At 35.8% G+C, this 25,208-nt stretch overlaps 1 protein-coding gene across 2 annotated transcripts in view; it reads left to right on the top strand.

The window, feature by feature from the left end:
* The window catches only part of Pgk (phosphoglycerate kinase), a 46,268-nt gene extending 40,359 nt beyond the window's left edge, over positions 1-5,909 (top strand). For both annotated transcript variants that reach the window (XM_035363357.2, XM_035363356.2), the window contains 2 exons: positions 1,403-1,501; positions 5,715-5,909. In XM_035363357.2, the coding sequence (XP_035219248.1) occupies positions 1,403-1,501; positions 5,715-5,755 (140 nt within the window). In that variant the 3' untranslated portion in view covers positions 5,756-5,909. The remainder of the gene's footprint in view (positions 1-1,402; positions 1,502-5,714) is intronic.
* Positions 5,910-25,208: the final 19,299 nt, after the last annotated feature.

Here is a 25,208-nt window from a genome sequence, read left to right as displayed (position 1 = left end):
TTTTAATAGAGTTTGAGGTTATACTTCAGTATGGCAAAAAATTAGTTGTGGAAAATGTTTTATATTGGTCCATATAAAATTTCTCCATGGCTTTTTGGTACATTTTTAAACAAAAATTTTCTTTATTGAAAATCAGTTTTAATCAATTACTTATTGACCATTATTATCTATGACCTTTTGCCATTTTTCGGGTAGCTTCATAATTCCGTCGGTGTAGAACTTCTTGGTTTATCGTCGAAAAACTTCGCCAAGTGATTTTCAGCAGAGATTCGGTCAACCAATTTTTTACCATCAAGAAAGTTTTGCAGAGACCAAAGCAAATGGTAATCAAATGGTGGAAAGTCTGGGCTATATGGTAGATGTATCAAAACTTTCCAACCAAGTTCTGTCATTTTGTTCCGAGTCATGAAGGTTTTATGTGGCCACACATTGACATGATGGAACACAACTCCCTTTCTGTTGGCCAATTTTGGTCACTCTTTTTGGATTGCTTCGTTTAAATGGTCAAGTTGTGTGCAGTATAGAGGCGAATTGATGGTTTTGCCAGGTTGAAGCAGCTCGTAATGGACAATTCCTTTCCAATCCCACCAAACACTCAACATAACCTTGTTTGGCCACAATCCAGGCTTTGAAGTCATCTGTGAAGGGTCACCAGCCTTTGATCATGATTGCTTGAGTTTGATATTCTCGTATTTCACCCATTTTTCATCGCCTGTAATGATTTGCTTCAAAAATGGTTCGATTTCATTGCATTTCAGCAACATTTCACTTATGGTAATTTGGTCAATCAAATTTCTTTGTGTTAATTTATGTGGCACCCAAACATAGAACTTCTTTTTATAGCCTACTCTTTTCAAATGATCCCAAACTGTCATGTGGCTGATGTTTAGTGCCTCCGCTATTTCCTAACAGCTTCCGTGCTTGTCTTACTTCACCAGTGGCAAAATCTCATCGACGTTTTCAGTGACTGGCCGACCAGAGAGTGGTGCATCTTTGACATCGAAATTTCCGGAACAGAATCAAGCAAACCACTCCTGGGTCCTTCACCCATTCATAACATTCTCACCGTACACTTCACAAATTTTTTGGCTGTTTCCACAGTGTTTTTAACCTTTTTATAGTAAAAAAAAAAAAAAAAATTATATAGCGAACTTCTTTAGATATTTCACTCATTTTCAAATCAGTATAACTCTTTACACGAGCAATGAATTAATATACTATCTGCACAAACAATGGAAGCTGAATGTCACCTTTTTAGCACATGTTCATTTGAGACAATTGGGTGAGTGTTGGCTATATAGGCATCAACACCATCTAGTGGCAAAAAACCGCATAGACTTTTTATATGACCTTATATTTTCAGCTTCAGTAAATATAAATCTCTTAATTTTTGTTTATTAAGGTGGTGGGGATACTGCAACTTGTTGTGCCAAATGGAAAACAGAAGACAAAGTCAGTCATGTCAGCACTGGAGGAGGTGCAAGTTTAGAACTTTTGGAAGGTATACCATTTAGTTAATCACTTTAAATTTTTATATACTTACTATGAGATGAATCATTTTTCTTTGCTTATAGGTCCAATTAAAAAATAAATAGAAGTAAAAAAATAATTTGAAAAAAAGTAAAAAAGTCTTGTCCAAGTAAAAAAATAATTTGAATGTTTGAAGATTGTTAATTTTTTAGTAATTACACTAGACTTGAATTAACATCATCTAAATTTAATTAATTTAGAAGTTATTTAAACCTGTAAGTACAAGAATGTATAAAAAGGGTTCTCGAACTAGCTGTGTTGTCAAAAAGTACATTATTTACCTAACTCTAAATATCTTTTTCAAAATAATTACATATTACAGCAATGTACCAGTCCAATTGTTCCTACCATTGCTAGAATGCAGCCTTATTTTACATAAGGGTGTATTTGACCGTTGGCAGTTTGCACTGGATTTAGTCAAAAGTGATCATCCTGGGTAAGAAGGATGGATTATCCTCGGCACTGTAATAGGGATGTCAACACACTACAAAGTGATCTTCTTTCATTTCAGGGTTCAGCAGCTGGAAAACAAATATGCCAGTGACATGCCACTTGTTCAGTATGATTGATTATCAGCGCAGATCCTATAACCAACGATGTTCACAGTGTTATTGATTGCTCTCTGATAATCCACATGCAAAAAGCTCCTCAGTTCTTTCCAATGTATTTTTGGGGAAGGGGATGTGATATTGAAGAAGGTATTCGAGATAGCTCATTATGGTATTCTATCAATGGTATTCTTCCACCTCTGAAGTGCCTGTGCCACACAATGTTTCATACAGCTCCATTGACTCATTCCCATAATAGTTCTAAATATGGTCACTGTCTCTTTGGCTAATCTACCCAGTTTATTGCAAAATCTCACATTAACTCATTAGTCATCCTTTCTGTCCCTGACTTGCAAATCCATGTAATTACAAAAACACCACAATAATAACTCTAATGTTAACACAGATGTTTCTTGTCACACTGCCTTATCTAAATTCAAGGTCATTTATAACTGTGAGTATTGTGTAACCTTGAGTAGCTATCTGTTGTTATACTACAGAGCTAATCTAGAAATTTTTTAATGCATGATATATCTAAAAAAAAATTCCAATCTATCATTTTTCAAGAAAGATTCAGGAAAAAACCAAGTGCAGGCAATCGTTAGATAATGTAAAAAATGTTTGTTATATATTATATAACTCATGAGCATCCCGCACAATAAACAAACCTTTCTCAAAGCACACGTATTTTATGCAAGTTGTTGAGACTCTGAGTACTCGTGTCTTAGGTCAAACTCGTCATGTTTCCGAAGTTTTTCCGCTGGAGCTTTGATTCGGAGTCTTGATTTTGATCAGATCGGGCCTTTTAGACCCAGCACATCTATTCATATTAACTATTACATAGTTGATTTGTGATAGTATAGAAAGTGGCAAAGATTTGTGGTTTTGCAGCTGAGGATGGTGAGTGCTAGTTTCGACGGTAAAACCATCAAAACTAGTCGTGTGAAAATTTTGATTTTTGTTGTTTGACTTCTGAATTGGCAAACATATCTCGTAATTTATCTTGCAATGAAGAAATTTTGCAAAAGTTATTAGATATATCAATTGGCAAAGAATGTTTTGAATAAAATGAGGATGGAAGTGATCATGAAATTGTCAGACAGTGATATAGGTAGGTTCTTAAACGAGAGCGAGTAATGTTAACCACATTAAGGTATTGCTATATTGGAATTGTTTTATTGGAAAAAAAAGTGTCGTAAACAAGAAAAAAGGGTGGAAGATGCAGTGTTTCCCCAACAAAAAAGCACACAAAAACAAAAATGTCCTTCGCCAAATGTGAGAAATATTTGTATTTGGAACACATGAAAACACTTTCTTCAGTGTACTGCTAACATATGTAGTTGCATTTGGTCTTTGTCTATCACGCTAATAAAGAAAATAAGAATCGATACAGAATTTTGAAAATTTACAATATTTTTTCAAAAAACACAAATTGGCATGCTCATATAACTCATATGAGCACGCATGCACCTGGGTTAATTACTTTCAACATAAGCACTCTGTTTTAAAAACTCCTTTTTAACAAAAAAAAAAAAAAAAAAAAATCATACATTGCCTTTTGTGTTAATTTTAACCTTAATTTCAAATATAATTTTCCAAGCCTCAAATTGTTTTCACTTTGTGTATAGAAAAACAATTTAGTTTTTTTAAAGCTTTGAAAGTTGAAACTTGATGCCATCTTATGTTAGTTTTTGCTTTTTTCCTCCATGCTTGTAATAGTCCTAAACTTAAATCTGATGCAAGCAAATTAATGAAAATTAATTGAAATCAATTTATTGCAACTTAAAATATATATATATATTCATAGATGTTACTAATAGCATTGCTTTGTTACCAGATTTACCGACCAAGAAAAGGGAATAAGAATAATTATATATGTTGCTCCCCCCCCAAAAAAATACCCACCCTCAACAAAAACTCAAGTTGGAAAAGTTGTGAAGGGACCTTTATTTACAATTCATTAATGCAGAAAAATGATTATTCAGCCAGTTATGGGTGTCAGAATTTATAACATTATTTCTGTAGCATTTCATATAAGTAGCAAACAATGCAGATAATTAACTGGAAATCAAAGGAGATGTACAATGAATAGAAATGCAATTAAAGTCATTTTTATTACTCTATAATGTTTTTAATTAATGAAAATTTTTAAAATGCATTTACTGCTTTTAAAGTTGTGTATTTATTTGATGTCAGTATTAAATTTACACATTATACACTGACTACCAACAAGTAATTGGACACCTGTGATAGAAAAGAAAAACTAGCTTCATTCAAAATCAATAGTTGGTAGAGCCTCCACGAGAGGTAACTACAGCGTGGACCCTCCGGGGCATACTTTCCACAAGTCTTTGTATGACAGCTAGTGGTATTTTCTTCCACTCGGAGATGACATAGAAGTTCCTTCACCGATTTTGCATCGGTAGTGCACCCCTGAATTTAGCGATGCAACTCATCCCAGAGGTTATCGATAGGGTTCAGGTCTGGACAGGCCAGTCCATTGGATGAACTCCATTGGCACCATACCAAGCCTTGGTTAACGTCAAAACATGACAACTGGCATTGTCGTACTGAAAGTAACAGGGGTCCAACCCGTAAAACTGCCACAACGTAGGAAGCACATTGTCATCCAAAATAGTGCAGTAGGCATCGGAGTTGAGCTTACCATAAATGGGGACCAAGGGTTCCAGCCCATACCAGAAGAAACACCCCAGACCATAATTCCACCTCCGCTGAACTTGACTGTTGGTACAATGCATTCTGGCAGGAGACGTTCTCCAGGTAGACGCCAGACCCAGACCCTGCCGTCTGAACGGTCAAGGGTGAACCTTGATTCGTCACTCCAAAGAACCCGTTTGCACTGATCTACGGTCCAGTTTCGATGTGCTTTGCACCACATTAACCGAGCAGCATGGTTGGACTTTTTGATCAAAGGCTTATGGACAGCAGCACGACCATGAAAACCAAGCAGATGTGCTTCCTTACAGATGGTATTCATTGAAACAATACTCCCAGATGCCTGTTGAAACTCCTCGGGGATGAGGGTCATCGGTTGGGTGCGGTTCTTTCGAATTTCTCTGGACAGCACTCGTCGGTCTCTATCTCCCAGTTTCGTTGGTCTGCCGACTCGGGGCACATTTCGACAATCACCGCTCACCTTCCACTTCTTAATTCACATAGGCCACTGTCGATTTTGGGTACTTCAGATCGCTAGATATGTCCCTTAAGGATCGGCCGCATTTGTGCTACCCGATAATTATACCTTTCTCGAAATGAGAGAGCTACGAACTGCGAGGTATCTTGCATGCGACTAAAGCCGATGCTGTTTCCTACACGATATATACCGGCGGAGTCCGTGGCGTACCTTAGGACCGCAGATATCATCATTTGCATAGATGTCCAAATACTTATTGGTTGTCAGTGTAGAATGGCAAGCAGAATGTTAAAATCTTGTGCATTATAGAAGTTTCAATTTCTTTATTTAAGTTTCTAACAATTGCTATTTGGTCGATAAATAGTTGAAAGTAAATCAATTAAAATTAGTATTTTGTTTAACATTTTATTGCTGTTATAAATTGTTGCCTTAGTTTTTTTTAATATGCATTATTTTTTTATTCTTTTTTGTGTCTTTTTCAGGTAAAACTTTGCCCGGAGTTGCTGCACTATCTGATGCCTAAAGTTTCTGGTGTTCTAGAATATTTTCATGTTGAGTCTTTTCAAACTTTCCTATGTGTAAAATAACTATCATTACCACAAAATAAAGAGAATATTTATGTTCAGTATTATTCATGTTGGTGTTTTAAAAATAAAATTTTGTTTTGCCTTTTTGCATTATTTTGTATATCCTTTATGCAATCTGATTCACATTTTAAGTTTATCAACATAGTTGCAAATAAAATTATAATTCTTTAATATTCAATTTATTATTTTTGGTAAAATTTTATTCTTTCAGTGCTACGTCAGGCTCATTTATTGGAATTATTAACATCCTGTATTTTCTAAATAGTTCATCTTATCATTAGCCTGTTTCCAAATGTAATCTAGCATTTTAAATGTCAAATGCTGTTGACATGTATAAATGTTGTATCTTGCTATAGAAACATTTATGAAACTTGATTTTCCTAAGTGTTATTGATATAAGTCTGATTGAAATTCTGCCTTTATTATAAAATTAACAAAAATTCAAAATATTGTTATTGTTTATAGACATTTTTAATATTGTGTATGATTTAGGTAAAAATAGCATGGCAAATATTAATTTAGAAGTCAATCAACAAAAATTGGCTTTATATTTGCAAATTTTTCACAGGACTAGTTTCTATGGTTTTACCGAACCATCGGCCTCAGCTGCCAAAAGGCAAATGAAGGAGATAAGATATAGTGATAAGATAAGAATGGATGAATAGGAGTTAAGCTACTGGTGCTATCTTTCGATGAAACAAGAAAACTAAAACATAACTTCCTTAAGGGCTGAAAGTAAAGATGGATTAGAATTTGGGTCGTTAACTAAAACAGAGAGATTTAATGTGAAATCCCTCTAGAAAATCAAATTCACCAATGGAAGATGTTTTTTGAATAATTTTGGCTGCAGAAAAATGGAAAATGTGATTTTCGGACAAACTATGCCAGGCAACAGAGGACTTTTCCTTTTTCCTAACATATACCTCATGTTCTGTAATGCAAAACTTTAAGGCTCTCTTAGTTTGACCAATGTAAATTAAACCACATCGGCAAGGAATCTTGTAAATACCCCAGGAATTCATATCTGCAATGGGGTCCTTAAGTATGGAACTCAGGATTTTATTGACAGAATAAACGACCTGAAAGTTAAATTTCTGTAAAATATGTGCAGTTTTATAGCTAATTGATGGAGAGAAAGAAATACTAACAGAATTCTTATCTCCTAAAACAAGAATGGGCTTTTTGGCATGTTGAGACGAGAATTTTTTAACTGCTCGGTTGATAATGTTGGGTGATGTCCCTATCAGTAACTACTTCTTTTAAATAATTTAGTTCTTGATCAAGTGCCAATTTGGAGAAGTGCAGGAAAACAAAAGAATAAAATGAAGCTAACTTTTGTTTAGTTGAATGACATGATTTGAAGTGTGGTGGAAGGTTTACGGTAAATGGTAGTACTGAAGTTGGATGTATTACATGTGACTAAAATGTCAACTCGTCATTTTGGTTGGGAACTGCATGTTTCAAGTTCAAAAATGAACTGAATAAGCAGGATCAATGGAATTCATTACTGAAAGAACTTTATTTAAATAATCTTTATTACCATCAAACAAGGTAAAAATATCGCCCATGTAGTGTAACCATACTGGGAAGTTTAAAGTTTCAAATAATTTTGATTCATAATAATGCATGTAGATATCAGCCTGGATGGGACTAAGAGGGCTTCCCGTGGCTAATCCTTTAATTTGCTTGTAATACTTGTTTTGGAAAACAAAATACATTTGTTTCAAACAGAGTGTGTAAGGAAAATGAACTCATTAATTTCGATGCAGGAGAAATGAAATTCACGAAGTCTGGTTTCTAGACATTTTAATGTACCCTCCATTGGAACATTGATGAACAATGATTTTACATCAAAAGAAACCATGAGTCTGTTTCTAGGAGAAATGCTTTTAACTTTTTTTACAAACTCTGCGGAATTTTTTGTGGTGTAAATGTTATCTAATAGAGTTGAAAATCTAGGAACTAAATATTTAGCTAATGGATACTAAGCAGTTCCTAAATTTGATACAATAGGAGAGAAAGGGAATACCACTTTTATGAATTTTGAGAAGAGCATAATCTAGCACAATTCGCAACAGATGGGAATTGTACAAATTATTGCTGTTTGGCAGCTTGAAATCAATATTGAATGCTCTTTGGCAGCTGAGGATGATGTTTTGATAAAACCATCGAAATTAGTCCTGTGAAAATTTGCAAATATAACGCTGAATTTTGTTGTTTGGCTTTTAAATTAATATTCCGTATGATGCTAAATTGTGCAGTTTCCAGATTTTTTTTTTTTTTTTAGCAGCACTGTGTATGTTGGGTGAACAAAACTATTGGTCCATTCTTTCACTTAAAAAGACATTGGAGAATTCCATAAATGTGGCATTGAGCACAAATACAGCAAAGAATGATTATATGCTTTTCAACACGAAAGCAACTGAAAATCTGTGACAGAAAATTATTGTATTTATGCCCATTCTTCCTGCTTATTCGCAACAATACTCTTGCTGATGCAATGTAAATAGGCCACCCTATTTAGTGCTTTGATGCACATTGGATGACTGTCACCCTATTAACAGAAAACCACCAAAGTAGTTAACTGTAAAAATTCTTAATCATATCCTTGCCATCGCAGCAGCTGTAATTTACATCATATTCTTATTTAAATACTATTGGAAATTCACATAATCTTTGTGATTGTAAAATGTAGTTATGTGCTACTAAGAATTATTGCATTTCGCAATAAGATTTTATAAATAAAATATTTTTGTAAGTTATCCTGTATTTTAATTTGTAATGTAATGAGACACAATTTTTTGCATGAAAAATACTTATCAATGAAATATTAGACAAAACCTGAATTCTTCCCTGTTGTATTTAATATTTGTAAATCATTAATTATTTTTGAAAATTTTTAAGTAGCAGCTGCAACTTTTTCATTCAGAACAAGACATACTAAACAATTTTCTATGGAAATATGTGTCCATCAATGTTACTTACTACTAGATGCCATTAAATTAAATGTAACATTCTTGTACCTTATATAACAACAGTGTTCTTGTTTTCAAAGTTTTTATTTATTTCTTCTCGTTAGAAAGAATTGTTTTCAGGCAAGGTTTTAGAGAAAAAGTTAGTAATTGTATCTCTTGTAATTTTTGGAAAGAAAAATTGCCTCTTCTTTTCCCAGTTATTTAGCAACTGAAGAAAAGCTTTTGCAAAATAAAAAATTGTGTAAAAGTTGAAATCTGATGTAGTTGCTTAGGAGTGGACCAAATTTTCTATACTTTTAGTTTTCAATACAATGAATCCTCGCTGTTCCTAATGATTATAATGACCACTCTCTATTCCTAAAAATTTGTTTGGAACTAAAAGTCTTTTTTAAATGTGTAATACTTAGCAATGCTGGATATTGTATCACTGGGCCCAAGCTTGAATCCTGCAGAAAGCATAGATAGATATTTCTAAGTATGCTTGAAATACAAATGAATTAAAAAGTTCTGTCCAAAGGTTTGGTCATAGGGAAAGAGGGGGAGGAGACCATTGCCTCCATCCCATGGGGTGTTTTCTGTCAAAATTTGATTGGGGCTATACTATTAATTCTGTGGAACTACACTTGTACAACTAATGCTGAAATTCAGGTGTCGAACCAACTTCTTCCAATTCCGTAGGGGTATCTTGCGATGATATTCAATATTATTTGTTTATATTATATGAAATTGTGATGACTTTAATTAGAGATGATCATCTTAGGGAAGTACTCAGTACTAAAAGGTTCACAATGGTAGTTTTGTAACTTGAAATAAAATAATTTGCGAAGATAAATAACTTTTTCCCAAATATCTGTTTCTGGATTCTCTCAGTTTTGTCATTTATAACTTGCTTTTCTTATAATATCACATGTTACATACTCTAAAATATGATTTGTGGAACAGTTCCTTCAAAACTAGCAATGTAACCATATAAATTTTAAAAGTGTACAGTCAAATATGGCAACTATTCAAAATACATAATTGAATTAACATAGTTTATTTCTAATGATGAATGTTATCTTCCTGGGATTTTTGATTTTCACCTCCCAGTGTTTAATGCTGAGAAAATTTAATTGCCTAATAATGCATCTAAAAAATTATTTTACTCTTGGGAAAGAATGTTTTATATTTTTTCTGAAATAACTGAGGGTGTGATGAAAACCTGATCCTTGTGTTTTCTTACGCAACTTGGTTTGACGGAGGATGAAGAAAGAAGAAAAGATAAATTTTCAGTTACCTTGTGACTATTCATGTATTTTCAATAATTATTTTTCTTTTTTTAATAAATCTGGTGAAATTTCGTAATACATGGTGTCCCAGGATTATTGGGACAAGCTTTAAGGGGACATCACAAGGATTTAGATTTGCATAGCAACCCATGGTCGGAAACGTCATGGTAAAGTGTTATGATAGATGCAAGAAATAAAGACACAAGACTGAGATCATCTGAAATACTTATTGGTCAAAGATATTACATGTGCTGTGATCCAATCCATTAGTGACTAAAAACACCTGATTCAGATGTTCACGAACACATCTGCCGTAATGGGGAGGTGCCCCATCATGTTAAAACCGTGTACTGCATTTGATATGTTGTGGCACAGGATCAAGTAAGCTTAATAACACATCTTGCAAAATGATGAGATAATCCGCAGATGTTAGAAGTGCTGGCAACCAGTAAGGCCCGACACACCGACCACACCAGCCCAAACATGCACTGTAAAGCGATGTTGGGCAGCATGTGGTCTCATGCCATGAGGATTCTAGTCGGCAAATAAATGCACATTGTGGTGGTTGAACACAGCATCTCGCGTGAAGTACGCCTCATCTGTAAATAAAACGTAGGATGGGAAATGCACTTCTTGGCGACAATGGTCACCAAGAAGCAAAACGCACATGCTCAGGATATGTGTGGGTAGCAGTGACGGTAATCTTTGAAGGTGATATGCGTGTGAGTGTTCCATTGTAAAACACAATGAACACTACTCTGAGATCCTCCAATGGCAGCAGTAACGGCTGGTACTTGGATTCCTTCGAACGGCATCCAACACATAATGTTCCAGGCTGGGAGTTCAAGTCGCTTGTTGCCCACCCTCACTATGCCTATTACCTCGTAATGATCCATATTCACACAAATTAGGATGCAAATTAGTAAACATCCGGCTGTCCGGTGCATGTCTCTGTGGGTACCTTGCACGATACAATCTTTCTGCTGCTCATACATTTCCTTCTCCCAGTCTGTAAATCAGGTGCAATATCTGCCAGCTCGTTGTTCTTTGTTCCATACTCCTCGGCGGGTGATGACAGCTCAAATGACTGTGGCAATGCAGGTGCATTTCCTCCAGTGCTCTTGCGAACAACGTCACATAGAGCTGAACGAAGACGTTTCCGACCTTTAGTTGCTACGTAAATCTAAATCCTTGGGATATTCCCTACCTTCCCTTAAAGTTTGTCCCAATAATACTGGGACACCCTGTATATTTGATGATTTCAGAAATGCTGACATTAACTGGCCGGCCAGATCTTGCGAATTAACGCCATGCGATATTTTTCTCTGGGGATTTGTAAAGTCCAAAGTCTATGCTAACAAAATACAAGCAATTCCTGAACCAAAAACGGAAATATAGTGCATTATTGCTGAAATTGAAAGAATTGGCTTGTATATGTCAAATCAATAAAAAAATTGCTTAATTAGATGGTAATTTATTGTGTTTCATTTTTTAATTAAATCCGCCGTACCAGATGAGCCTACCTTTACAAAAGGAAAAAAAATATAGTGAAATCCTAGCATCATGGAGAAGACTTGCTGTAATCTTCTTTGAAATAAAATCAGAGATTGCAGATTTATCCCCTCCCCGAGAGAGGATCATTTGCTTTAAGAAATTTCGTTATCCAAGAATTCAAAAAGTGCAAACGCATACTCTCTGGCTGAATAATAAGATAAAAAAAATAAATAAAAATAAAAAATAGTATTTGGACTCATCTTCAATTCATCAACATTAACAGGTGCAGAGTGAGCTCGACTTCAAAACTAAAGTGACTCTGCGCCAGTTGCTGTTTTATGCCACTGTAAAAGGAAATATAACTATAGAAATTTTCTAGAAAAACTCCTCACCGTTATTCTATGTTCACGAAAACTTGTTTCAGACCTTGATAGGATATTGCTGAATTGGTAAAGAAATCACCAAATGCTATATTAGTAACAAAAGAACAGATAGATTTTAGCTGCTGATATCTCTGTTTCAATTCGTTCTATTCCCTAAATTTTAACATGAATTTGTAGAGTATACTGCTGATATATTTGGTTCAATTCATGCTGTTTCCTAAATTTTAACATCAATTTTCAGATTTTTGCATACATTATCTATTATTTTGAATCCATTGTACACTGATGAGCCAAAACATTATGGCTTCCTACTCAATAACGTGTTGCGTGAACTTTAGCCTGCAAAACAGCTTCAGTTCGCTTTGGAATAAATGCCACAAGTTCATGGTAAATGACTGAAGACAAGCTGCACCTAATATCTAAGCAGCGGTCGCGCAAAGTCGACATATTCCGACATGGTGTTTAAGCTGCGAGTTGCCTTTCCATAACATCCCAAATGTGCTCTATCGCGTTGAGAACCGGCGAGTTAGGTGGCCAGGGCATTAACTGGAATTCACTCTTATGCTCATCGAACCACCCCAACACACAAAGGCGTAGCTAGGGTTTTCAGCGCCCGGGGACAACTGAAGATTTTGCGCCGCTTTCTCTGTGCTAAGAACGGAAAAATTTCATTCTAAAAGTTCGTAACATCAATTTGGCGCCCCCTGAATGCTGCGCCCGCGGACAGATTCCCCCCTTGCCCTACCCTAGCTACGCCACTGCCAATACATCTGGGGCATGTGACACGGGACGTTGTTTTCCTAGAAGATTCTATTTCCAGTTGGGAAGATAAACCCCATGTAAGGGTGCAACTGATCGGTAATTATGTTCAGGTCTCCCAAACCATAATACTGCGACCACCTGCTGGACAGAAGGGAGCAACTGTTCGCCTTGAAGACGGCGTACCTTGACATGACGACCGACGTGATGAATGAGAAATCGTGATTCATCCGACCAAGCAACTGTCTTCCACTTATCCATGATCCAGTTTCGATGTTCCTGTGTCCACTGTAGGTGGAGTTGACAAATGACGCTTAAACCTCATGCTTTGGCTACTTATGCTTTGGCTACGTGGGACTTGACATCGAAAGGTACAATTCTCAGAACACGCACAATTCCAGGAAACCCACGTAGCTAGATTACCATTCTCACTTATTACAAAGACCAAACACTAATCGATTATCGCTCAGATGGGGATCACATGATGCTTCAGAAGCAAAACTTTCGTCTGATTGGTTGTCTCTACCAGCCGAGATATTTTCAGTGAGGTTTGAAAAAATTCCGCGTAGCCACAATATCGTTTCCATACCTAGGTGGGGTTTTTTTTCTAGGACTCCTCTCGTTTATCAGTGCTACCAGAATATCGTTTCTCAGAAAAGTCCCGTCTAGCAGGGACTGTAGCCAAGTGTGATAATTTCTTAAGTCAACAGAGGCACACGAGTGGGACGTCTGTTTCGCAGTCCCATATTCAAAAACAGTGCTCGCTGAACTATGTGTTCCCAAACACCTGCACTTGGACCTGCATTGTATTGGGCTGTCAGCATTATCTGGCGCCGATTTTGCTTGTCAAGCGGGTCAGTCTCCTATGTCCTTTTTCTTTGATGACGTGTGGACGTCCAACACTTTGGCGTCTACTGCAGGTTTCACCGTCATTTACCCCCTTTGCATAAATATTAACAATGGCACATCGTGGAAAACCTACCAGTCGTGCAGTTTCGGGGATACTCGTTCCGAGTCTCAAGGCAATTACAATCTGCCTTCTATCAAATTCGCTTAGATCAGCAGCCTTTCCCATCACTCACAAAAGTAAGTACAAGAATGATTCTTTACTCTGGAATCGAGTCGAACCTTACTATTATGCGAATATCGGGCAGAGCGCGACCTTGTTTGGATCAATGACACATATTGCCATAAAGGCAAATAACATGGATGCAGTCATGAAAAATGTAAGACTTGGGAATAGCAATAAATGAAGGCAAGAGAATCATAAAATGACCCGACATTGCAAATAAGGAAGGGCTGGAGTGTATGAAAAAGCAAGTTACTAAGTGTAGTAAAATTAAATGGTAGGTACAAGTAGAAGCTAGGCCAGCACCTCCGTAGTACCACAGATAATTGATCACCTAGCTAACTGTTAAAATTTTGATGGAGAACACCCCGCGAGTGGTTGGAGGATCTTTTTTTACCATCAGCCCCTTGAGAGGTCAGAAGGAAAACACTTTAAAGTAATAAAATCTCCTCATAGGGTGATTCATTATCTTCTCCAAGCAGTAGTTAAATATCATTCTCACTTAAACACGTGCCCTCCACGTCTAGACGAGTTCATTGAAAAATGTGTGGATGGTCATAATGTTTTGGCTCGTCACTGTATAAGATAATATCAAATCTGATATTACAAATCTAATCAATCTATCAAACTAATTAAATTTGTAATATCAGATTGGTCAGAAAGAATTGAAACAAGCCACTTCCTATGGGGGGGAGGAATTACTTTGTACAGATACAACTAATTGATATGGTATCTATTATTTTCTGTCCATTTTCAAGCAACATTTCAATCCTTTTCTTGAAGAATTATTTTGAATTTTCTCGCAAAATATTCTACCTCTTGTTTACTTCGGAAAGGTTTACTAAAAAGAAAAATATTGCAATGACCTAAAAAAAATAATAGATGTAAAGGGGCAATATGTGAACTCTCAGGTGTGTGAGTAAAATTGAATACATTCGATTACTACAAAGCACATTAGATCTGTGTACCTAAGGGAAAGGATGCCTTCATGAATGACTCTCTAAGGAAAACCGGCAGTTATTCATCTTACACATAGAGGAAACTAGTATGAAAATACCCATGTCGTCAGGCTGTTTGCCGACATTTGAACTCGAATCCAATCAAAAGTGTTCAGAAATCATATCCGCTTTGCCTCTGATGAGCCGTGGATCAGTTAGAATACCCCATTATTAAGCTTTTATTGTGACACTCTTGTAATGTGTGATTTAACATTCCCCTGCAGGAAAAGCACATGATATTTGTTGATGATTTCTGGTCGCTCAGCCGCTAGTGGGTGTATTATTAAAGTAGACAACAGTGATTGAGCGGTGGCTGCATGGTATTTTCATAGTTTTACCCATGTGTAAAGAGGTTACGAACTAGTTTCAGTTAGAAAGTCCTCCACGAAGACACCCCTTCCCCTAGAAAGATATCCCACATGTGCTTTACCAGATAGTCAGATAAACCAAACCAAACCACTTAGTCATATAGGGGTTTATTTTAATTTCCTAATAGTTATTTTTAATTTTGAACAGCTTTCCTGTATTTTCTTGTTTCCCTCCTTTGTTTCCCTCTCAGAATGAATTTTCAGGATCGCATTTTATGTAAGTGAGGTAACCAGTATTTAAGAGGAAGTCTAGGTCACTTCCGGAGAAGAGCTTCGTGCAACGTGTTTTTTTTTTTTTTTTTTTCTGGCCACGTCGTTGCTGTAAGCCAGATCTTACTATGTTCGGCCGCCGTATTGTTGTGTACCTATTAGTTTTCGCCGGTGAAGTTTAAGGGCTAACTCTGTCGGTTAATTCTATACAGCTTCGGCTAGTCTTGGTTAGTTAGCACTAGTTTAGTTTCTTATTTTCTTTCAAGTTATATAAAATCCAAGTGCAGGTTTTCCTATAATTATAGGAAGCCCGAGAGGGGCCAACTGTACAAATATTCTTGAGTTCAGTAGAAGGGTATTTTAGCCATTCTTTTGACTTGTTACTCTGTCTAGCCTGTTAGAAGTCAGCGAATAGTCGCTACACACTTCTCAAGTATTCTTGTTGACAAAGACAATCAATTTAACTACAGTCTTATAGTCAGATAAACCAAACCAAGTCACTAGTAGTGTGACTCGATTTCAAATCTCAACAAAGCGAATTGGCTGGTTGCCAGGGAGTTTTCGTGGTTTTTCTCATGTGTAAAATGAATATGAGACTACAATGTCTTCCACGAAGACATCCCTTCCTTTAAGCAGGTAGCATCAGTATACTTTACTATAATCCAAATAATCTAACTCGTTCGTGGAATAAAGCTCGTTTCATATCACCTACTTTATTGCAAAAGTGTTTGTATTTATTTTTAATAAGTCAAAATAAATTATATCTTTATATAGATGGAATCATGATTTTTCTGTAAGCGTTGGCTTCTCTTTTATGCTCAGCCTCACTTTTTGCGGAATGTAAAAATAAAGAACACTTTTTCATTTCCAGTCACAATACACCATTTTTTTTTTTTTTTTTTTTTTTTTTTTTTTTTTTTGTGTGTGTGTGTGTGTGTGAATAGAAAAGTGCAACTCTATACTCATTATGACGGTTTTCAGCTGTGTCCAAAAAAAAAGGAGAGAAATCTTTCCACTCTTCCGCCGAATGATCTGTTGTTCCTTCTTTTCCTTAACATAGCCTCTCTCTACTACATGCGTGTTATGCTTTACAAGCATTCTGGTAAAGTGAAAAATGAGGAAACTGAAGATCCATCTCCACCGCTTGGTTTTTATAAGCTTTTCTTTAGTTCACTCATGGTGTTTCACTGTGGTCGGAGTTTTGTAATCGACTAACTTCCTGCTAAGTTATAGAGCTCAAATTTTGTACATACTCTGTCGTTGGCAATGCAATATGATAAAGCGATTTTCCAAGATTCCATTTTTTTTTTTTTTTTTTTTTTTTTTTTTAATTTAAGATTAAACAATTTTTTGCACCTATTTTCGTTTACACAGTTTTACTATTTACACCATACAGTTGAAAAAAAAATCTTTTAAATGAAACTTGTTTGAAAATTAAACGGATTTTCGAAAATCACTCGATTTTTCGTTTATTTATATCTATGATTTTAAAATTTCAACATCTAAAATGTATCAGACATAAAATTTTGAAGTTTTCACAAACTGAAAAACAAACACTTCGCTCTCTTATAAAGCAAAATTTATAAACAATATAAATTGGGTGAGTTTTTATTTTTATTTTAAGAATATATTGCAGTCTCAAACAGAAGGGAGATATCTTCTTTTCTGGCCGTCTCACTGCTTCAACGTTAAGTTGTCATTACGTCACGTTCGTCTGTGCTCATATCTTTTCATTTATTACCTCAAAAACAACAATTAACGTTTAAAACGACTTACAATGAAATGTACCTTGACATTTTCATTTTTCTTCAAAGGGCTATTAGTGTCAAAACGGCATTTTGTGTCGTTTCACTACAAACGGCGAATCACTTTTTAGTTGCCACCAAATGCTATCGCACTATATTATAGTTAAAAGAAATTTGATAATGAATATATATACGTTTCTCTCATTGTGAAAAAACGGCGGTACTTGGAGCCATCAAATTTTGAATAACGTAATCCTCCACTCAAACAAAGGGACCTGGAGGCTCGAATTTTGAATTTCGGATTTGTTTTATGATCTATTTTCATGTTTTGTAAAACTTTAACAAGCTTCGATTTCAAAGCGAGCAATGGCAAAACTATACGGGAGAAAAAAAATTATCTCCAGGGCGCAAGACTGTGTATCGAAATTTCTAAAGTTATGCTCTTTTTAAATTATTTTTTGATATTGTTGTTGAATTGAATTTTATGGATTTAATAAATAAAGGTAACATACAGCTTTGAAAAAAGTACCTTTGTGAGTAATATAAAATCTCAATGTTCTCGGACATTTATTAATTTTTTTTTATTTCATAAGTTTATATACATTTTTCTCAGTCTTTCAGTTTAAAAGTTAATTTCTTTCCTTTCATTATCATATGTAATATTATATTCTTTTACGGGATTTTAAAGTTGTAACATCCAAAAATTTATCCATTATAAAAATTTGAAATTTTTAAACGTTATAACACAATCTCTTCACCTTCTTTTAAAACAAAAATAATAATAAAAGTATGTTTATGTGCGTACGAGTTCGTTATGTATTGCATGCACACAGAACGGATGTTAACTTGATAAAATTTATTTTTTACCAAAAGAAATTCTTTACAGCTCTGGAACTTTTCACAAAAGTACTCGTACAGTTCTTTTCAGTATGACAGAACACAAACAGCAGTTACCATTTCAAACTAAGAACCTTTAACGCATGGCAATATATAAAGCTTTAATGCATATTCTCGCAGAAAGATCTCTTAATACGTTCAGTACTCTGAACCAATTAAACTGAGACTATGTTCTCTTCAGTCTTATACTATATTTTCTCTCGGTTGCCGAGACATATCCAGTACCTTCGATTTCTCGAAGACAGACAAAGTAGACAGATGTCTTGTTTAGCACCCGCTAAGTCAAAAAATGTTGTCGCCAAAACCATTGCTAGCTTTGCGCTATCTCGCCAAAATTTATCTCAATGTTAACCTTGCAATCTTACTTTTCAGGCTTAGCTTCGGTTTCTTGAAACCTTTCATGTCACATTATACAAAAGATACTACAAATTACACATTTCTCATTATTTAAGCTTTGTTTTTACCTCGCTCATGGTGTTTACCGCTACAGCCAAACTTTATCATCGATTTTTTAAACTGCTTCCTGATAAGCTATCCATCTCAAATCTTGCACAGACAAACATTATGAATGATAATGCAATGTGGTTAATGGATATGTGTTTTCAAATTCGATTTACATTGTATAAAATTTAAGGATTGACTAGAGTTTAAAATTATTTGCAATGAAATCTACAATTTACAGGGTTTTACTTGGTCTAGTAAAAGCTAAATAGTCCGAAACCCCAATAGACGTAAAGTAAAATTCTTGCCATGTCTGAAAGTAACTACAAAGACTGGGAAAGGTTTAAAATAAACCTTTTTATTTAAATATGAATTTTGAACGTACATGTATGTTCTTCGTAATAATGAATTCGGCACAGTTTATGGTGATATAGCTAAAGTAACAATCAAATTCAATATAAAGCATCGAATAGTAGTCAAAGACTACGCAATAAAATTTTAAATTAAGTTGGATCAGAATTTCTAACCTACGTATCAAATTCAAATGTCGGCAGCAATAACGCGAAGCCGAATAATTACAATTCTATCAAAGCTGGCAAAAACTAACAAAACGCGCCTGGGAGAAAAAAAAAAAAAAAAAAAACCACGCTGGTCTTACAATCCAAAAACCTCAGTTTAAATACTACTATAACACATTTTTCTTTCTAATATAACTAAATTATCTCGTAATAATTAAGACAATGAAATGTGACGAACACCAATTTATTAATGAAGTAACATACACGAAAGAAATAAAAGTGAGAAAGTTTTATTAGCTACATTGCTCGTGCTCAGTGTTCAAGTCCTAACTACCTTTCGTTTTATCACATGACCTGTAAAAATAGGAAGAAGAATGTTTATCTTTTGATGAATCTCGCATCATGTTCCGTTTGAAGAATGACTCATGCCATCTGTTACAATCTTCTCCTCAATCTTCTCCGTATAAGTTTTCCTCAATTTACGGCTTGCTCTTGGTGGATGCTTTCTGGAGCGACAACCCGTCCATCAGGTTCAGGGGCTTTTCTGGTTCAACCTCTTCCTCGAATCAGGAGTAAAGGAGTAGTCTTGCTTTTCATATGGAATTAGGGCAGATACATGGTAGTCACCTATGAAATCTTGCGCGCTATTCTGTACGTTGACTGAGCGGTGAGGAGAACATATCGGCAACAAAGTTAGCTTTGGAGCAGGCAAGGGAAGTAAGACCTATTTTATCACAGCCATAACATTTACGATCATCCTGTTCACAGTCTCTGGATATATGCCCGTGTTTTCCACATATGTAACACGTTTTCATATGCTTTTTGCAATCTCGGGCAATGTGAACAGTTCTTCAACATTTATAACATTCATTGGAACTTATGATCTTTCTTGCCACTTCTTTCTTTGGTTGAATATATATGATGCATTGGAACTACGACAGAGAGCTTTCTACTTGTGTTACTATAATGTTGGACTTTGGGAGTCAATTCTTTTCTGGTTGAAAGATACCTGAATTGAGGGAATATTTCTCTTCATTTTGTCTTGGCAGAAACTTCTTAAATTTCGCCTTATGTTTTGAACCCTCAGATGGTTAGAAAATGCCATCACTAAAGCTAAATTTCTGTTTAGGGTTGTCCTCAAAATATCATCTGTTATTTGGAAGATCTAAAACAATTCCAGTGCTACGTAAAAGTTTGGTACCTAAAAGCGTTTTGTTATCTTTTGCGGTAGGTAACGCAAGTAAAGTTATTTGGAATGATCGACCTTCAATTTCAATATCTACTTGGGTCGTATGTCAAAAGGTGTGTGTTTCTCTTTTATTCCGCAGGATGTCTCATAGTATTTAATAAATTTTGTTTATTACTACATTAATAATAGATATAAAGGCCTGGTGGCGCAGTGGCTAGCGCATCGCGCAGCAGTATCACAGGTCCGGGGTTCGATTCCCGGGCTGGGCAAGGTCGACTCAGCCTTTCATTCCTTGATTTCCATCACTTGGGTCGATAAAATGAGTACCAAGTTCGCTTGGGGACTAAACACTGGGGGTCCTGCGACAAGCTGACCACTTGTTCAGGGCATATGCTTATGCATCCACGGGCCCAAGGGCAAGAAAGCAGATTTTCTGGCACTGCAGGCGTGGTCCATTAGGGCTGTTATGCCACTGAGTTTAGTTTAGTTTAGTTTGTAGCGGCAGAGCCAAACAGGCGATACAGACTCAAAAACTCTGGAGAAAAGCGCCAATTGGCGAAACAGTAAACTTGCTTGACAACCCTACGGGCTGACGGGAAAAGAAGAATTTTCTCCGGCAGTTCTGGGTAACGACTTCAGTCTGTGTGTGTGCGTCTGTGAAACAACTCGTCTTGTGCTTTCCACGTGATATGCAACTGCGATTTGTGTTGGGACTGTACGCTTCCTTAAGCCATTATTATGTATTTATATTACTTCTCCTTATTAAATCTCATTCTTAATGTTAAATGCCTATCTCAATTAAGATTGCTATTTTTCTAGGTAAGGTTATCTATACTTTTGTAGGCACGCGTTACTCGCGCGTACCTCAAGTTTTTAATTATAGATATATTTACATATTCTTGTAAGTTGAAGAATCTTGATCACATCGCTAGCATTCTCTAGACTCTAAGATTACTTTTTTTTACTATCGCGAGGGGGTGAGCCCTCTACCTCATTTTCTAGAATGCCATCTATCGGCTAATATTCGGCTATTCTGATTTGACAGTCTTCCCGATTGTTTTGAGTACAAATTAATTTTCTAGTTAATACATATTTCTAAATTTCACACATACATTACATACATGTTTCTACTTTACTCGTATACACATTATCTAACATACATATTAGTCATGCATTAAAAAATAGACCTTATGCTAAAAATGGATATGATAATAAACTTACTTAAATTCACATATTCTTTTTAATACTGTAGCATAATAACGGAAATTTTCTCTAAATCATTAGTAAGTACATGAGAAATTTGAAATAACACTGATTCATTATAAGTCCTAAAATGCACCGTAAGTCTTTCAGTCTAAAGTCCAAAAGTTTTCAAATGTCCAGAGGCTCTGTCAGCAAGCGTACGTATGTAAATATAAAAGAAAGGAAATATCTCACCTTAATCGCTGTGAAGTGTATCTCCATATTAACGGAATCGATTACCTTGCGAATATCTATTCGCAAGTTAATCGAGGTATCTATTCGCAAGGTAATCTTCCGGGATTTCGTCGAGGAATCGTACTTGATAGCTGGTCAGTGTCTTATTCGTCATCATCATCATCAGAGCCGGGATCGCACCTCCATGGTTTCAGTTAGCTCACACGAGCAGTGGTGGTGAAGTAGCGACCTCGATTCTTCGCTTCTACTTGTGTTCTTCTGTAGGCTTCACTAGGTAATATTTCCGTTATCATAAATGATCCTCGATATTTCGGCTGTGTTTGGTAGGTTTACCTGTAGTAGGAGCAGCACATCACATCACAACGATTTCTTCTTGTTCAAATATTAGGGTACAGCATCACTTTCTATCAAATCTCTCTTTCGTTTTCGCTTGCTGTTCCTCAATTCTTCCTCGGGCCTTGTTCTCGGATTTCTTGCGGATCGTTCCATGTCTCTCAATCTTCATCAGCTAACTTCCTAAGTACACCATCATTAAATCTGGGTGAGTATCCACATAAAAGTTTCAAATAGTATCTTATTCGTTGTTTTGTTTACCATGCTGTTCAGAGTTCTTTCGTCTCTTTTATTTTCTGATCCCAATCTCTGTGTTGTTTATCCCACAGGCTTATCATTATCGCTCCTTTTCTGTGGACTTTTCTGTGGGCGTGCTCTACCATACCACTGGCTTGAGGTGCTAGGTAGAATTCAAAGTATGATGTATTCCGTTGTCTGTACAATACTGCTTAAATTGATGAGAAGTAAAACAAGATCCTTTATCACTTATTATTCTTTCTAGTTGGCCAAAATCATAAACAATATTCTCCAAAGACTGTAAAATAGTATTTTTAGCACTAGTATTCGTAATTGCAGAAATTCTCACAAACCTAGTCAGTTTATCAATTATCACTAACAGTAGTTGACTACCTCTCGAACTCTTTACGAAAAGACCCAAATGATCCATATGAATAATAGCAAAAGGTCTTTTGCCAGGTTTTATGGGATGTAATAGTCCTTGTTGCTTGCCACCTGTCACTTAATTCATAAGGCACTCAATGGACATTGATATGTGTCCTCTCACATATCGTTTCATGCCTGGGAACTAATATAATTCCTTTATTTTGTTAACTGTTCTATCCACAGAAAAGTGACCGAATAAATCATGAAATTTCACACTACACTTTTCCTAATGCTTTTAGGGATCACACAAAGAAGCCTCTCTTTTTCATCCACTACGGTTTTGCAAAACAACCTATACTTTGCAAACACGTAATTCCTAATTGTTTGTTTCTCCTCAGCAGTTCGTTATTCTTGAAAATATCAATAATTCTTTTCAATTCTTGGTCAGTACGTTGTATCATTAGTATTTGCTCTTCTTTGGTTAGGGACCGGCAAAGTTCAAAATTTTCAGCTATTCTTGTCATCGTATTATCAGCTTCCGATACAGGATCTCTAAAGTGTCAACATGAGACAGTTTTTTTTTTTCCCTGGCCTATGTTTTGTCTCAAAATCATATTCTTGAATTAAACTACACCAACGGGTTAATTGAGGATTTGTGGTCTTCTTCGCATTCATACAGGGCAGTAAATAATACTTGTAAATCTTATGCCGATTAAGAACTGTCTTAACCTGTCCCACGTCCATACGATTGCCATTAACCCCAATTGGTTAGAATGATGCATTTTCTCTGCCTCTGTTGTTTTCTTGCTAACGCAATAAACAAGATGCTATTTTTCATTTACCACCACATTGCATTAGCATTCCACCCAAAACTTCTGCAATGAATTTCAGTATCTGCATGCGGTTGATAGTGAGCTAATATGGGCTTATCAGTCAGTTGTTTCTTTAACAGTTCAAACGACTTTTTTTTATTGCTGCTTTCACTAGAAGTCTCGATCACTAGAAGTCACTAGATTCTTCTGTGTCAATTTCGTCAATGGTTTGCTGTTTAATGCTGTTTCGCTGTTTGCGTCGGCACAAATCGTCTAAAAAAATCCAGTTAGACCCAAGAAGCTTCGTACTTTGTGTACATTATTTGGTTTTGGAAATTCTGTTATGGCTTTTATTTTTATAGAGCCTGGTCTGATACCATCTTCGTTTACAATAAAACACAAAAAATCTACTTCTCTTCTCCCAAATTCGTATTAAATAATTTCGAGCTTAAATTTGCCTTTCTTGGGCATTATAATACCTCCTTTAATTTGAAGATCATCTCTTCCCAAAATTTTGCAGGAGTAAGTATATCGTCTATATAAGATAACATCTTATATAGTTCAGCAAGGGGCAGGTTCGATAGTTAGAGTCACTAGCCACTTTCCCGTCTGAGCTGCGTTGTTAAAAGAACTAAATCAATTATTTAGGACTAGGTATGAACTCATTATGTTAGTCTTAATACTGACGGTATGGGAAAAGCTAAATCATAATTTTTTATGCAAAGTTCTGAAAAAGTTCATGGCTTGCTTTAAAACAGTTTTTCTTTTTTTGAATACTGTATATAAAAACAAGTTTCTCTGAGAAATTCCTCCCCGAAGGCAGCTCTCCTCTTAAACAAATAGCCCTCGTGTGTGTTGCCATATTCAAATAAACGAACAAAACTTTGGCGAACAGTAATTTCTCAGTAGTTTAAGTTTTGCCGCTTTTACATACTTTATTCTTTCTAGATGCCTGTGTGTGAGTCAGAAATAAAGAAAAGTCACTATATCTATTCTTAAAATTAGCGCTTTACTCTTGACTTAAAAGCTTTTTGACTTAACCACTTGAGCTAAAAGACGTGCCAGGCACGTCGAGATGTTTTTGTCTCAAACCGCGAGCGACGTGAACACCACGTCGATAGGCATTTCTCGCAAAAATGAAAATAACGTGGTGCACACGTCGCCTAACAAAGAGATTGTTTATTTCTCGAGCTACAGCTCTATATTCCACTCGCAGACGCGGCAAATGATACTTTACCGCTTGTTATATTGTAGCGCACGGCACCGCAACCGTGAAGTTTAGTCGTAGCACAAGTGGTTAAAAGTATTGGCATACATCCATTACGATTTCTCCTTTCAATTTCATTTTATTTCTGTTAAAACCAGACAGTAATTATAAATGGGACGGGGAACCAGTAGAAAATACTTGGTTTTAGACTGAAAAAGGATGTTCATTTGCAATTTGTGCAATAGTTTCAAATTTGTTTATCGTGGGGGGGGATTACTAAATATACGTATATTACTCGTATATTACTTATTTGTAACAACATTTATCGCACATACAAGTTCGAAACTCTAATAAATATACCTCACAAGTTTCTTATCGTGAAAAATCTGTTTCATTACTTTTTAAGCAACATAGATATATAATTAAGACTTTTGGAGAATTTTGTTGCGGCTGTCGAAATTTCTTGAATCCTAAAGTGTGGTTTCTGTTATCACGAAGATTAGCCACCCCAGCTCTGTACATTCGATAACGCGAAAAAAAAAGGTCGTTTTGCGATACCGTACGAGATTTTTGGCGATACCAAATTATCGGATTTCGTTGAGGGCCGGCGCAACTGGTGCAGCTGCACCAAGCAGCAAAATTTAAGGAGGAAAATTTTTTCGAATTTTATAAAGAACCAGATC

Source organism: Stegodyphus dumicola, chromosome 1, assembly GCF_044657685.1.
Source record: "Stegodyphus dumicola isolate Sdum_Otavi_A_Nest chromosome 1, ASM4465768v1".
Lineage (NCBI taxonomy): Eukaryota > Metazoa > Arthropoda > Arachnida > Araneae > Eresidae > Stegodyphus > Stegodyphus dumicola.
The sequence above is the reverse complement of the archived record's forward strand: the minus strand, read 5'-3'. Positions and strand labels throughout refer to the sequence as shown.